The sequence below is a fragment of the Melitaea cinxia genome, chromosome 9 (assembly GCF_905220565.1).
Source record: "Melitaea cinxia chromosome 9, ilMelCinx1.1, whole genome shotgun sequence".
NCBI lineage: Eukaryota > Metazoa > Arthropoda > Insecta > Lepidoptera > Nymphalidae > Melitaea > Melitaea cinxia.
In genome coordinates, this window is record NC_059402.1 from 939386 (window position 1) to 956820 (window position 17435).

General features: G+C 33.9%; 1 protein-coding gene across 1 annotated transcript in view; it reads right to left on the reverse strand.

The window, feature by feature from the left end:
• The window catches only part of LOC123656383 (histone deacetylase 7), a 67076-nt gene extending 50178 nt beyond the window's left edge, over window positions 1-16898 (reverse strand). Inside the window, exon 1 of the mRNA XM_045592072.1 lies at window positions 16551-16898. Coding sequence (XP_045448028.1) covers window positions 16551-16569 — 19 coding nt within the window. The 5' untranslated portion in view covers window positions 16570-16898. The remainder of the gene's footprint in view (window positions 1-16550) is intronic.
• Window positions 16899-17435: the final 537 nt, after the last annotated feature.

Below are 17435 nucleotides of genomic sequence, written 5' to 3' on the forward strand. Positions count from 1 at the left end.
TTCAAAAATAAAATTTAGGCAAAATTTGCCGCCTCTTCAAACTTGCCACCCTAGTCTCCATTAAGCCTACTGGTACATTCGCCACTGCCTACATTTCAACGTAAGTATCGTTTAGTTCAAAGCATCGTATCCGACTCAGTACACAATTTATCATGTACATGCTAATTAAACATTATTTATAACAAATGCCAATACATTATAAATGCTATTTATATTCATGAGGTAATCCGGCGACCACGTGATACGATCTGCCACACTAATATGTATATTTACATGTTTACCAGTTTTATTCGGATATATGGAAATATTATTAAAAATAATGATTTTAGTAAGCGGTTACCATAGCTTATAGACGCCTGCAGTACCAGAAACAGCAAACGCGTTGCTGACCCTACTCCGAACCCTCCGATGGAGCTCTGACCACCTTACTCACAATAACACAACACTGCTTGAAAGCAGTATTATTTAGCTGTCATCTTCTTTAAGGTCGAGGTACTTCCCCAGACGGGCTGCTCCAGATTTTGAGCAGGATATTTCTTGCTGTGCCTTACCTCAGTTAAAGCCTCATATTTATCTGCTGGCTTTGAAATACACAGGCCGAAGACGGGCAGCAGCGTCTTCGGTGCGACAAAGCCAGACCTGCGGTCACCAACCCGCCTGCCCAGCATGGTTACTATGGGCAAAACACAGGAGTTCACGCCATTTTTGGCGTGAACTTGTGGAAGCCTATGTCCAGTAGAGGACTGCGAAAGGCTGTTGTGATGATGATGATGATATCTCTTATCTTCACTCTACGGCTTTAATATATCCTAATATCTTAACCTCATTTTTTATATATTTTTTGAGTAAAAACATTATTTAATCTTGAAACACTGTATTTCACGGCGTTTTACATTATTATTTCTTTTTTTCAGACATTACCTCTTAATCCAGGGAGAAAAGTATTTTATAACTGACATAATTGTTTCTACGGATATACCATATTTAGTATCCAATTGAAAAGTATTAACACTAAATATAAATAAAGAGATAAAATAAAAACTAAGTCCATCATTTAAGTTTATAAAGAAGGTTAACAAAATGACGGTATCAAAAACTTGTTTCTAGCTGTTGTTTTCGTATTACACGAAAAATGTTTAAAAACAATTACGTAATCGCCACTTAAATACTTTTCCACTTATATCTTTGCATTTTAATGAAATATTTAAATTTCAAATTGTTTATCAAAACAAAAGAAATATACAATTAATTATAGTTTCATATTATTCCGTCTCAAGCTGTCTTGCGTCATCATTAGATCTTTCAAGTTCCGACATGAATACTAAATTTACAAAAAAAAAAACAATGAAGTAAATAATATAAATATAAAATATGAGGTGTAAACGCATATTTAGTTTAGTTTGATGTAGTCAGAATAACTATCATCTTATTACAATAAAAAATAAATTTATTTCGAAGATCATCTGATCGACTGTGAAATTAAATATAAGCTACCACCGATTCGGAATGTAGGTAGATTCTGTAAAGGAGTATCGGTAAGAAAATTTAAGTTATAATTTATAAATAATAAATTAAATAAATAAATCAATTATTGCTTTTTTATATTCTATACAAACATATTTTTTTCGACTACCACCCATCGAACGCCGCTTCGATAGCCTTTGATCCGAAATACATAACAAATAGACATTTCATATAACATATACATAAGATACGTTTTTTTTTATCATTCAATCTTTTTGACCAACCGAGTTGTATTTTTGTTAACCTTAAAATCATAACCTTTCACTCTTACGACTATGTCGACATTTCATGGCGTAAATGTCACACTTATTTTTTTTTTATATATATAAAACTAGGTTGTTAAACAAGCATACGGCTCACCTGAGGCTATGCGATGACCGTAGCCTATAGACGCCTGCAACCCTACCCCCAATCTTCCCCAGAAGCCGTGTCACTTTACTCACCACAGAAACACTACACTGCTTGAAAGCAGTGTTATTTAGCTGTACCCTGCTGTAAGGTCGAGGTATTATTTCTGATAATCCTCATTTCAAGCATTTACCTACTGTTTTAATATTTAACGATATAATTAAGTTTAAATATACAAGATAGTGTTACTTACATTATAAATTTAATTTAATGAAATAGATTAATTCGTAAATGCATAATTATAATTGAAATTAAATCTGTACCATGAATACAATTACTAACAGATAAAAAATATTATATAATTTTATTTAAAAAAGAAAAAAAATATTTTAAAAAAAAACTTATCGCCTATTTAACGTTGAAATATTCCTTAAGTTACATACTAACATTACATCGAAAAGTCTTTACACCTTGTTATACCAACTGACTTCCAAAAAGGAGGAGGTTTTCAATTCGATTTTTTTTTTATGTATGTTACCTCAGAACTTTTGACTGGATGGACCGATTTTGATAATGCTTGTTTTAATGCTTTTAAAATTTGATCGATATCTGATGAGTACTCTTTTTTGATGAGTATTAATATTATTATTATTATTATTATTTTTGAGTAATCTTCGATAGCGTACTTGACTATTTTGTCGTCTACTTACGTTGTATTTGTATTACTTGTCAATATCATTGATGTCGGTTCTTCGTTAAACACAATTAAATGTACGTGTTGTATATGTTGCAGTCAGAACTCTTAACCAGTCAAAAGTACTATTGACTAGCGAAATCAGTCAAAAGTACTTTTGACTGGACAAGTTGGTCAAAAGTGGTTTTGACTGAAAATTATTGGTTATTAGTACTTTTGACTGCAAATTCGCGGTTAAAAATACTTTTGACTGACGCTCTCCGTCAAAAGTACTTTTAACTGCAAAAAAGCGTTAGTCAAAAGCACTATTAACTCGTTAGATGTGAATAAATTAAGTCAAATGATCCTCATAAACCATAATAAATTTATGCCCACGATCTTCTTGCGACTGCATGTCAATCAGATCGACTTTGCAGCGGCTGTTCATTTCAGTGTGCAGGATCGGTTTCTAAACCTGACCCATCCTTTTCTTGCTTTTCTTCCTTTGGCATACTTCGCACATTGATCAATATATATTAATCACTTCTTTTGTAATATTAGCGTACTTTTTTGCCGTTTCATTCTTAAGTCTATCGCGACCACCATGCCCTATAGAAATATGAGCAGCATCAATAATGTCGTAGATTTCCTCAGCCGGCAAAAATATTTGACAGGTTCTGTGTTTGTAACTACTTTTTTTATACCACAAACTTCAATGTGTTTAAGCGTTGTAGTCTACTGTACTGTAATGGTGTTTCCTTTTCATTAAATTTCGCGTCTTCCACATCCATTGCAAATTTTTAAAATTTTTCTTTTCTCATCACATTGAAATGACTATCTTTCATATCTTCCATCGCTAAAATTCTTTGCAAAAAGCCTTCTTTCTTTTCGTAGTTACTCATTTTTGTTCTAATATCAGCACGTTCTCCACTAATAATGAGTAAGTTAAAGTTTATATGTGCGATTGTCGTACCTTTTTTACCTTAACTTTTTAAGAGTTTTGACTGATACAACCAGTCAAAACCACTTTTGACGGAATCATTTAGTCAAAAGTACTTTTAACCAGCTTCATTGGGCAAAAGTACTTTTAACTGTTATTTTAGTCAAAAGTATTATTGACTAAAGCAAACGGTCAAAAGTACTTCTGACTGATTTTGCTAGTCAATAGTGCTTTTGACTGGTTAAGAGTTTTGACTGCAACATATACATCTAATATCTCTTTATTCTATATTCTTATTAGTGATTAAGGCCCGATCCACATTACAGTGTTCTCGGTCCGATCTCGACCCCTAATATATTGTTAAATGAGAAACAATAACTGTATTCACAGTATCCCTAACAGTCAAGTTCCGATCAAATCACACTTCAGCAACAATCCACCTATCGTTTCTTGTTTACCGGATCGAGATCGGAACGAGAACGAACTGAGATCGGCACTGTAATGCATCGGGCCCATAGTCGTTGGAGTGCCTTAATAAAATAAATATGTATATACGTATGGATTAAAACGATATCCAGCTTCATTTCCATCGTAGATTATAGACAAAATGTTACGATGTTAATTCGTGAGATGACAATAGCGTCAAATTAACCATTGCTGATCGAGTTCGAACGCCACAGACTTCCGACTGCGTGGACGCGGAAACGTTGATTTTAATTTCGCGCCCCACTGACTTGTAAACATCCACTAAGCTGGCATTCATAGCAAAACAACAAACAAAACAGCAACACACTCACGGCCGTTTTCATTTATCAATCTATATCTGGTTTTGCCTAATAGGAGCCGTCCATAAATTACGTCCCACGAATTTCACGATTTTTTGACCCTTCCCCGTCCTTTTCACGGGTGATCACATTTCTGAGACCTACACATACCCCCACGTAGTGTGACGTCACAAATTCTGCATTTTTCAACTATAAAATAGACACAATTTGTATGGAGTTTACTTTAAAATTCTATCTCTAGTAAGCAAAATCAGAGATGGATAGAATATTGAAACTGGCCGATAACGACCTCCAGTTGTATAAGAATGCTAAGCAAACAAACAAAAATACGCAGACCACGACATACTTCTTCATGGCCTGTACAAACATCAGTCATGCGAGGATTGACCTCGCGACCAATAGCAACAGCCGTGACCCCTACCACCAATCTATCAAACAACAAATTGATGATAACATGTAATTTAATTTCATATCATCTGTACAATAACAACATGAAACATCAATTCTAGATATCTTCTCTTGAGATCAAATCACTCAAACATCCCACTGCTGGGCATAGGTTTCATTCTCCATGTAGACAAAGAGGCCTATGTTAGGGTTCTGTTAAGTTTAGTTCCGCTACGAACAACCAGCAAGCAATTTGACAGTTAGTACTCAGTATGACAATTTTAGTTAGCTCAGCTTAATATCTCTCCTTGCTCCTTATGTACTAAAGACTGTACCGATTGTATGCTGTATTATTACATAATATTAAAGATCGATAAGCTAAATTTATCGAGTGCTATGAGTCACTCAGTCGCCCTACGAGACCTTGACTTTATAGCAACTGTGGACATCAAGGTTTCACTCAGTTCCTTGTATTTTTTTACAAATCTCGGAAGCGATACAGACGTAAATAGACGTTGGTAATTCATAGCTTTTTTGTACTAAGACACGGAAAAATATAAAAATAATTGAATAAAACTTGATTTATAAATGAAATGAAAACATTCATTTCGCCATAATATAATCTATGTCACAGTTTAAAAAAAATACAAAAGTAAAAATGTACATTTTACAACATGTAATAAATAAATAATTCAAGATAGCAAAACTAAACAATAAATTAAAAAATTGCTACATTTTAACTATATGCCTGTTAAAAACTTAGGTTATCCAATGTTTACGCGAATTTCACTCATTATAATCAAACAACTTCTTCGAATTTTATCGCGATTTATTACCTAAGTTGTTTAGATGCCTGATGTTTCGGATACTTTACAGCATATATCTATAATATATATAAAAGCGAAAGGTCACTCACTCATCACGAAATCTCCGAAACTATAGCACCTGCAAACTTGAAATTTGGCAGGTAGGCTTCTTATAGAGCGTAGACATCCGCTAAGAACGGATTTTACGAAACTCGACCCCTAAGGGGGTAAAACGGGGGTTGCAAGTTTGTATGAAAATCCTATGTTTTTGAAGTAAGAGACCTGAAATTTTAAATGTATGCTCTATAGATGATGAAAAGGCGTCCAAATAATGTATCTTTAGAAATCAACCCCTTTTTGGGGTTAAAGCGGGGGATGGTAGGTTGACTCACTGATCACGAAATATCCGAAACTATAACACCTACAAACTTGAAATTTGGCAGGAAGGCTCCGTATAAAGCGTAGACATCCGCTAAGAACGGATTTTACGAAACTCGACCCCTAAGGGGGTAAAACGGGGGTTGCAAGTTTGTATGAAAGTCCTATGTTTTTGAAGTAAGAGACCTGAAATTTTAAATGTATGCTCTATAGATGATGAGAAGACGTCAAAATAATGCATCTTTAGAAATCAACCCCTTTTTGGGGTTAAAACGGGGGATGGTAGGTTGACTCACTGATCACGATATCTCCGAAACTATAACACCTACAAACTTGAAATTTGGCAGGAAGGCTCCTTAAAGGGCGTAGAGATCTGCTAAGAACGGATTTTATGAAACTCGACCCCTAAGGGGGCAAAACGGGGGGTTGGAAGTTTGTATGAAAGTCCTATGTTTTAGAAGTAAAAGACTTGAAATTTAAAATGTATGCTTTATAGATAGCAAGAAGGCGTCCAAATAATGTATCTTTAGAAATCAACCCCTTTTTGGGGTTAAAACGGGGGATGGTAGGTTGACTCACTGATCACGAAATCTCCGAAACTATAACACCTACAAACTTGAAATTTGGCAGGAAGGCTCCTTATAGGGCGTAGAGATCCGCTAAGAACGGATTTTTCGAAACTCAACCCCTAAGGGGGCAAAACGGGGGGTTGGAAGTTTGTATGAAAGTCCTATGTTTTAGAAGTAAAAGACTTGAAATTTAAAATGTATGCTCTATAGATAGCGAGAAGGTGTCCAAATAATGCATCGTAATCTATATATATAAAAGAGAAAGGTCACTGACTCACTCATCACGAGAACTTAATAACCGCTGGATGGTCCATCCATCCAGGATGGACAAAGATGAGGCAGGGAGGTAGATTATAGTTAGTTGACGTCCGCTAAGAACGGATTTTGCGATATTCCACCGCTAAGAGGATTTAATTAGGGTTGATAGTTTGTATGAAACATATACAGCCTGAAAATAAAACTAAAAATGTGGTGTATAGAGAGGTTTTATAAAAATAACTATTAAATTATACTAAATTGTGCCTTTTAAAAAGTTACTCAGTTTGATAAGCATTTCAAGTGACTGAAATAAAAAAATAATTTGCGTTAAACATCTTAATAGTAATGCATATCTTCATAACCACGCGGACGTAGTCGCGGGCGACAGTTAGTGTATTATAAAACAAAGTCCCCAAAAGTATATGTGATAGATTCCTTCAAAATCTACTGAACGGAGTTTCATGCGATTTCACCAATGGAGAGAGGGCTTCGAGAGAAAGGTTTACGGAACGGCTAAGCCGATTTTGATAATAGTTTCACTGGAAGTTTGCCGGGAAAACTTTGTGACACACTGATTTCTACGCGGGCGAAGCCGCGGGCACAGCTAGTATATAATATACACAACGCAGGACAAATAAATTCGAAAAAAAAAATACAAAGTTCTGGTAAGTACATTTCTACGGAATAAATCGAAATGAATAATAACAGTTTTGTAACATTTACCGGCAAATGACGCCAATGCGGTTAATGATACACGCGGAATAGTCGGGCGACCATTACGAGGCGTTTTTGTTATGAATGAATCAATACACGTCCATTCTATACATATAATAGAAATGTAAATGTAATATATTTGTGCACGTTAATCTCAGAAACGGCTTATCCTATTTTGATGTGGTTTTCACTAATATATTGTGGTAAGCTTCACTTAACAATTAGTGTTTGTTTCATGTCGATCGTTACATAAATAATAAAGTTACGCAAATTTAAATAATCACACTGAACACGTAAATAGTCAAACGACGATGTTTATAATACAAAATAAACCAAAAGATATATCCAAAAAATACGGTCCAAAGTCACTATTCCACGCGGACGAAGTCGTAGGCTCAGCTAGTGTATAAATTAAATTGAAGTGTCTGTCTGTGATATCAAAATTACTGCGTTTTTCAAATGCATTTAGTTATTTACACGATACTAAGACCCAACAAACGATTTTAAATTTTTTACCTATCTGTCTTTCTGTATGTCCCTTCGGAACGGCTGAACCGATTTTTATGTGACTTTCACTAGAAGATAGAGGAGGTTGTAGAGCAACATATAGGCTATTTTTTATCCCAGAATTCACGCATAAGTCACGATTTCGTTCGAAAACCGTGTTTACCACGCCGGGCCTATCGACTAGAATCCAGGTTCTATTAAATACGACATTTTTTGAGAGCAAATTATACGCCTAGACTAATATAATAAAGGTTTAACGTTTGTTTTTTTTAACGCGCCAATCTCAAGAAATACTCGTTCGAATTGAAAAAAAATTGCCGGTATTATTTTCCTCAGATTAACGAGGGTAAACCCGGGAGACACATCTAGTATTAAATAAAATATATGACTAATGTGACACATGCAACTATTCAAACACAACACACTTACCGACGCGACGCGCAAACACCAATATCGCTGGCTTTAAAATTATAACGTTCGATTAGAAATAGTAAACATTAAAGAGCGCAATATGTATTTTTACATTTACCGACGTGAAAAACAAACCGACAAAAATAAGGTCATCGAAATGTGAATATATAATAACGATGACTGTGAAATATTGCATGTTAGAACATTGAAAATCGTCGAGAATAATTTTTAGAAAATTAACGCCTCCTTCATTATCCGATACATTATTCGGAGATGGGTCGCCGTCTAGACAAACTTCTGTATTTATTTCGGTGGCTGCGCGTGCGTCACTCGAGTGACGTAACGCGGAAAAATACCACCACAATTGTCACAGCGAGTTGAATGCATCCCAAGCATTTGTCTTAGATCCGAGGGAGATGCGTCGGACGACGGCCGTCGGCGCGATTGTGTAATATTGCCAATGATAACATAGGAAATGTACGGCGATAAACAAACACTAGACCTCTATATTCATCAGAACTAAACATTCCGCAACGTAAAGCACAATTAAATTATATATACTAGCTTTTACAATTCCACGCTCGATACGAAACTACGAACATTTCTCTTCAATTCGAACCTTTTAAGAACATTACATCATCTCCATAAGCATTGTCTCTTAGAAACATGGATAACAACAAAGTCCCGCTAAAATTTACTTTACGATAATTACGTCACCGCTTGTTTCGTCCGTGTATCCCTAAATATAATACTTACATTGAAAGTAATTTATATTCAAAATGCCGATTTTTCGACTTTGTGTTCTTCGTTAGGACTCGTGGAGTTTGGTCTCCTGCCGATGTCTGTAGATAAGTCTGATGTAATATTAATCCTGTTTGAGAAGTGTGCCAATGAGTGGTTGCGCTACGCTCGAGAGCGATCCATCAGCGAGTTCCGGCAAGGGGTCAGTGGCCCGGCGGTCAGCGCCGGCTCGTCTCCGCGCGCTCAGGACTGGTTCTGACCGCCAGCTCCGCGGACGAGACCTCACCGATCAGGAATGTCATCCTTGGATAAACATCTAGAATCTGCTCCCACGTTACTTCTCGCTCTTGATTCATTTATTCGATAAATCTTGTGTGATAAGAATTCAAATTACATAATATAGTGTATCTAATCTTTTTCAAACAACCAACACGAGACGAAACTGGTGAAGGTATAGGTTTATAAGTCGCTTAACAAACACGATATCAGTGTATTGAACGGAAATGAATGACGCATTTTATTGATTTCTAGAAAATACACACGCATTTAGCACACGCACAGTTTACCTAACATAATTAATTGTTATCATAGCAGCTGCGAAAGATATATCATATATACCGAATTCCTATCTCTTATTATGAACGTAACAGTCCACAACAAACGTTATATAACGATATTTGAATGTTTCTAGCAGAAAATTGTTCTTAGAATAATGACGAAAGTTATTTGTATCGATTTTATTACGTGTATTAGGTAATTATTGAATTATATAGTAAATATTTCAGACCAATCTATACAGATAAATAAAATTGAAGTGTCTGTTTGCAATATTAAAATAACCACTTTTTACTATACATCTCTACACACGATACATATACCAAAATAACATTTTTTACAATTATTTATCGTTGTGTCCATTTGTTATAAGTATTTTATGTTATTATTAGTAGTTCATGCATTTATTTGCAATTAGTGGTTTGATTGGCACCTTATGTCCACTTTCCTGCTAACCGTCAAAGAATTTTTTACAATTTTTGACTGTCTGTTTGTCTGTTTGTTCCGGCTAATCTTTGAATCGGCTGGACCGATTTTGACGGGAGTTTTAATGGCAGATACCTGATACAATAAGGAGTAACTTAGGCTTCTTTTATCTTAGAAATTTATTTACTTTATAACTCTTTTGTTAAATTCCACGCGGACGAAGTCGCGGGGCACAGCTATAGTTACCATTAAATTTTGACCTATTTTTTTCTGAACCTATATATAATATAAACATTGTATGTAGTTTTTTTAATTGCATACTGTACAACTAAATTATAAAAAATACGTTCAAACACTAAATTTTATTGGAAATTGTAACATTTCTATAAAGTCATATTATAAGCTATCCAGACTAATATTATATAGAGAAAAGAATCATATTTTACATATCCGTAATGGATAAACTCAAATAAATTAAATAATTATTTAAACAAGAAAATGATATGTTGCGTTGTCTTATAACGGAAGAAAACGAATCACCCAGAATCGTGTGATTCATGTACACTGTTAAAAATTTCTTTGGTAAACTTACTAAAAATGTGTGGGAAGTTTTAACGCAAAACAATTTAGTAAATTTACTAAACAGAATGCTTCAACTCAATTTGAGAAAATTACAAAATGTTTTTGGAAATTTACCAAGCAGTTCCAGAAGATTTAAATAGTAATTTTATCATACAGTTTTGTAATTTTACTCAAGAATGTATCATGAAAATGCTTAGTAAATTTACTATGCTGTTTTGTAACTATACTACTTAATTCACTTGAATTGAGTTTGATAAAATTGCAAAATATTTTTGGAGATTTACCAAGCGGTTACAGAAAATTTGATTAGTAATTTTACTATACAGTTTTGTAATTTTATTCAATAATTGATCATAAAAATGTTTAGTAAATTTACTACGCAGTTTCGTAACTACACCAACCAAGCAGTTTCTCGAGTACTAAAAATGTTGTGAAGAGAACAAAATCGATAAGTCTCAAAATTTCAAAGTCATCTTGGAAAAACTTTTTTTTTGAAATTTTTGAAATGCCATAACTTTGGAACGTGTTGTTCGATTTTGACGTTCAAGACGGCAATCGACGAAGTTTTTTGAGGCGTAAAAATGTTACAATGAGAGCGAAACCGATGAGACGTACAGTCTCCATGTTATCCTAAAAAAACGCTTGTTTTTGAATTTTTTCGATTTTTTTGGTTTTCGATATCTCACGAACGAATCAACCGATTTCGATTTGTACAACGGCAATCGACGCAGTTTTTTGAGCACTAAAAGTGATGTAAGGAAAACAAAGTCGATAAGTCTCAAAATTTCAAAGTTATCTTGAAAAAACGTTTTTTTTGGAATTTTTGAAATGCCATAACTGCAAAACGCCTGGTTTGATTTCGATGTTCAAGACGGCAATCGACGCAGTTTTTTGAGGCCTAAAAATGTTACAATGAGAACAAAATCGATTAGACGTAAAGTCACTAAGTTATTCTAAGAAACGCTTGTTTTTTAATTTTTTCGATTTTTTTGGGTTTCGATATCTCACGAACGAATGAACCGATTTTGATTTGCAAAACGGCATTCGACGTCGTTTTTTGAGCTTAAGAGCTGATTAGGTTATGGAATTGATCGGTGCAATAGCCAAAAAGTTATTCTAAAAAAACATCATTTTCGAAAAATTTTTTTCGCGGTTTTTTTTTAAATTTCTCAAAATCTACCGAATCGATTCACTTCAAATTTTCAGGAAGTCTAAGTTGAGTGAAACCCTTTCGAATGCCACGAGTCTCGTTTCGATCGGTCAAGCCGTTCAAAAGTTATAAGAGGTTTACATGCGTACACACACACATCCACACAGAGATACAGACACCCTCGTAAAAATAGTCAGGGAAGCTTTCTAGGGCCTTTAAACGTCGAGATATGATGAAAACTCGACTTTCGAAAAACGGGGTAAAACCAATAACTTCCCGATTTTTAAAAATTTTTTTAATTTTTTTAGAGGGAAGTTAAAAATGCTTTATTAATCATAACTTTACTATATATAATTTTCAAATCAAAATTTTACATATAAATATGATATAAAAATATTGATAAATTTTTAATAATTTCAATAATATGTAAATAAACATTTTTTTTTTTTGTAATCTTTCAAGAAACTATGGTAAACCGAAATACTAACAATTTTGGTTCATCTAAAAAAGTAGTTACCCTATTATACTGTTAATTATACAAAACACTGTATAATTTTACAGTCAAAATAATAAAATTAATGAGAAGATTATTGAATTTCCAATGAATTCATTAGAATTCGAATTTAACTATTGTTTCACAATCTTACTAGACCACAGATTAAATTAAAATACGCACAATGTTTGTAAATTTACGAAGCTTGGAAACGAAAGTCGACAGCGTGTTTAGTAAAATTAAACAAGGCTAAAGAAAAATAGTATTTTTTAGTAATTTTACAATACATTGTGTAATTTTACAATAAGAATAGTAAAAATACCAAAAAAATTTTTTGAATTTTCAATAATTCCATTGTAGTTTCAATTACAATATTGTTTTGTAAATTTACAACAAAATTAGTAATTCAAAACACAAACAATGTTAGTAAATTTAAGGAGCTTGGTATCGAAAATTGATAACCTGTTTAGTAAAATTATACATGGCAACAGACAAATAGTATTTTTTAGTAATTTTACAATGTATTGTGTAATTTTACAGTTCAAATTGTAAAAATAATAACAAAATTTGTAAATTTCTAAACACTTCACAGTAATTCGAATTATAAAATATTTGGTAATTTTACAAAAAAATATAGTATCTCAAATTACTAAAAATTTTGGTAAATGTTCAAAGTTTGTTATTAAAATTTAATAAACTGTTCCGTGAAATTACAATACAAGTAAGATTTATACTCTAAGATTGTAAAATTAAAGCGCATCTTAGCAAATTTTCTCATATGTCTTGGAAAATTACTCAAAATGTGTTATAATTTGAATTCATACACACTGATTAGTAATTTAGCCATCTCATGTTGAGTAAAAAAATGATAATTTTACAAAAAAATTTTACAGTGTAAGCGAAGCCGCGAGCGTAGCGCTAGTTATATACTAATACATAACATTGTATAAACATTTGAAATATGTAGAAAAAATGTATAATAATATACGTATCAGCAGATAACGCGCTGTTCCGATAAAATAATGTTTTTTTAAATATAAATGACGTACCTAAACTGTTATCTACTCTGTAATCTATGTATCCACTACCGTATGTAGTTCAGCTGTCCGAGATTAAGCTGATTTCAGAGCTTTTTTTGGCGTTCGAAAGTTTGTTTTTATTGATGAATTAAAATATTACGTTTTCAGTGAATCTTAAAATCAAAAAGAAAGTAATAAAACATTCAATGTATTTTATTATTTAAATATTATTACTACTCTTTTTACCGACAATATCTATATTATGTATTTTCGGCGATAACTTCGTTTTTTTATGAATCAATTTTGATAATTCTTTTTTTGTTGGAGATATCCCAGGGGTGGTACCATTTTTAACTGAGGGATGGCACAGCAGGAATTTCCTGCTCAAAATATGGAGCAGCCCGCCTGGGGTAGTACCTCGACCTTACAGAAGATCAAAGCTAAATAATACTGTTTTCAAGCAGTATTGTGTTCCTGTTGGTGAGTAAGGTGACCAGAGCTCCTGGGGGGATTGGGGATTGGGTCGGCAACGCGTTTGCGATGCTTTTGGTGTTGCAGGCATCTATAAGCTACCGTAATCTCTTACCATCAGGTGAGCCGTACGCTTGTTTGTCGATCTAGTTGTATAAAAATAAAAAATAATAAAAAACCATGATAAGGAAACCAGGATTTGATGATGGAATCCTAGAGAAATCGAGGGAAGCCCTCGAAAATCGTAGTGACGACTAGTGCGTTTGTTATTTTTTTTTTTTTTGTTAACTTACATTGTATTACTTGTCTATGTAATTGAAGTCGGTTTTTTTTCATTTGCGAGCAAACACTTATTTTTACTATTTTCATCCTAACTTTAAAACAAGTATCGCGTTTGTTTGTTCTATAAACAACATAAGAATGGTTTAAAAACGAAAAAATCCAGACATAGTAAGTAATAATAGCTCGGTCTTATTTAAAAATATGTAAATAAATAAAATAATTTAAAGAAGCGAGCATAAACTTAAAATTGCAGCGAATTAAAATAAAACTTTTAGACATTTTAAATTTTTAATACAAATGCGATCTTAATGTGTAATACTAATAGAGTCTAGTCATAATCTGAATTTAAGTTATTCTTTTAAATTGCATTTAAAAAAACGACTTAATTATATCCACTTATCAGGTTTTTTTTAATAATTACGAATTGACAAAAAAGGAATACCAGAAAGATTGAAGAAGTATAACAGGATGGGGCTTCATTAAATATAATTAATTATTTAAAATATTGAACATTTAAATACAAATTCAGAGAACAAGTAACTGACGATATTATTTCTAGGAAATAATATTATTAATTATTTAAATTCACAAAAAATGATATAACTGGGCGTTGTAATTTGCACTTTTAAAATATATAAAAATATATAAGATAAGAAAATATATTTTTATACGTAATTATTCACATTAAGAGTTCAAGGCGATGTACCTACGTACTATTCATTGTTAAAATAATCGTTTGAATAAAGTCTATTCTATGAGACAGATAATGATTGCGTTTGCTCGCAAACGAAAAAAAAAACGACTTCAATTACATCAACAAGTAATACAACTAATAGAAATCAATTGGCTAATACGCGTTATCAAAGATTACTCAAAAAGTAGTCGTCAGATCTCGATCAAATTCAAATGGGACCACAAGACAAGCATTAGCCTTCGATTAAAATAATTTTCAAAATTGGCATACCCAGTGAAAAGTTATGCTGTATAATACAACGTCGGTCGACGAAAAAGTATTCAAGTAAATACGCATTAATAGATATAACTCGAAAAGTACTTGTAATATCTCAATTCAATTTAAATAGACACACATGACATGAACGGCACGCACCGCCTTTCGATTAAAAAAAAAACATCGAAATCGGTTCACCCAGTCAAAAGTTCTGAGGTTTGACTAGGTGTGAAACGTTTGGATGTAGCATACATAAAAATATATATACTATCTACCATACAATCGAATTGAGAACCTCGTCCTTTTTTAGAAGTCGGTTAAAAATGTTATTCTTAAGGTAATCTATTCAAAACTATGTCATCCTAATGCTGGGCATGTCATCAAATGGCGATGTTTTATGGCCGTTTCCTATATTCCGAGAACGATTCGTTGAAAGTGAACGGTTCGTAAACAAAACGAATCGTTTTAAAAATGAAAAAAGAAGGGCTTTAATACCACCGACGTGAAGTCATTTCTCGAACATGTAACAAATCCTGTTATCAGCAATGTGTTTATAATTCCATATATAAAATCACGTCACACATGTAATTATAATAGGTATATATGTACCTACTGCAACATAGTATATTCAAATACCATTAACTAAGTTTTAGCGATTATTCCGAATTTTGATTAAAAACAAATATGTTCAGTTGAATGTGTGTATCAGCCTTGAAACTTTTGGAAACCCAATTACTAGAAATTAAACTACATTTAAACTTGCAATAGCTTCGAAATTTGTCGAAACTATAGCTTATATAACATATACATTAAATACTAATGTAAAGTTGTTGCTATTGGATTGTGGTTCACTTATGTTAATCAATTAATACATTGTAAAATCGTTCGAAAGACGCACAAGAATAATGCCAACGAAACCGTGTCACCGGTAGAAAGCCGCGCACACTTCAGATGCTAACACTGACAAGACCGATAAAACGAAGAGGGTCGCGAATGTTTACATAAACAACCAATTAACTGAGAAGACGAAGCGATGTTTGTATAATTGTAAAAGTAAATCATGATAGCAGACAAAGTAATTCGCGGCGGTATCGAGTCAAGAAAATGATAAGACCGAACGCGGATACGAAAACGCACACATACGCAAATTCTTTGTAAGAATAGATGTGAACTAACACATATTCGCGTGATAAAAATAGCAACACCGATAGCGCAAACACACCAACACACGCCCACACGTTGTACGTGAACTGTAATAAAAACATACATAGACAGGTCGAGTGCGTTATGAATAAGACACAAATTGAAACTAAAATGTACGAGTTGTTTATATCGAAGCCGGGCCACTGAGCCAATTCCTAGGGATAGTACCGGAATACGAAGTCGCCGTCCCGGAACTTCGGATCTATAACGATTTGCGAAAAAAAAACTATCTAAGACGCGATAACGAGTCGCGATCTGTCCGTAACTAGAGCCACACTCGTCTAATCGAACGAGTACCGGTTTCGTCTGGTTCCAATAATAGGTTGCCGAAGACCGAAGAATGTAGAATGTATAAGGATTGCGGCGATTGCGGACTCACCTAAATTTATGACATACATGGCCTGGGAGCGCTCGAGCCGCTGCGTGTGCTCCACGGCCTGGTAGAGTCCGGAATCCACTTTAAACACTTTGAAAAACTTTATCACAAACGGTATTCACTGCGCTGGACGCGAGCATCTTACGTGGATAGCAGAACGACCGCCAGCGACGAGCGGGAACGGAGATAAACTGACGTGACTAAACACAAAACACGACAGACTGACTCGAATCACAAGCGGACACTGAAGTGTGGAGAGCGGCGCGGGCGCTGCGGGCGTACGCCTCATTCACGCGCGCACCGCGCACGCGCGTCGCGGCCCGCTGACGCGCGTTACTTATCGTTAGAACTTAGAACGACGAAAATCTTGGCAATAAACACACGAAAGCGCGTGCCAGCGTCGAATGCAGCTTTCCAAGAATCACAATTTTACGCGAGAGTGGCTCGAATCAAGCGATGACAACATTGCCGGACGAACGAAGCTTCTTCGCAGACGAGTTCGCAAGTTCACGACCAATGAATAATAAATGTATATTGCCATTTTTTTTATAGTGTTTATAAAATGAATTAACGTACCAACTGCAGATCGTCTTTATCTAAACAACTTACTAACATAACCTCAGTTTTGATTTCAAGATCATAAATAATGCAGTAAATTTTAATTTCAATAATTTGAATTGGAAAACAAACTATTGTCTAAGATATTCTGATGTAATAAGTTACATATAGAGTTAGGTGACGATACTCACGATTGTAGAGATGTACAGTAAAAAACGACCGGGATAAATTTGCTTAGAATCAATTGACATGCATAGTATAACACAAAATAATTTTAAAACCACAAGAACACTAAAAACAAAATAACCACTTGAATATGAAAAAGGAATT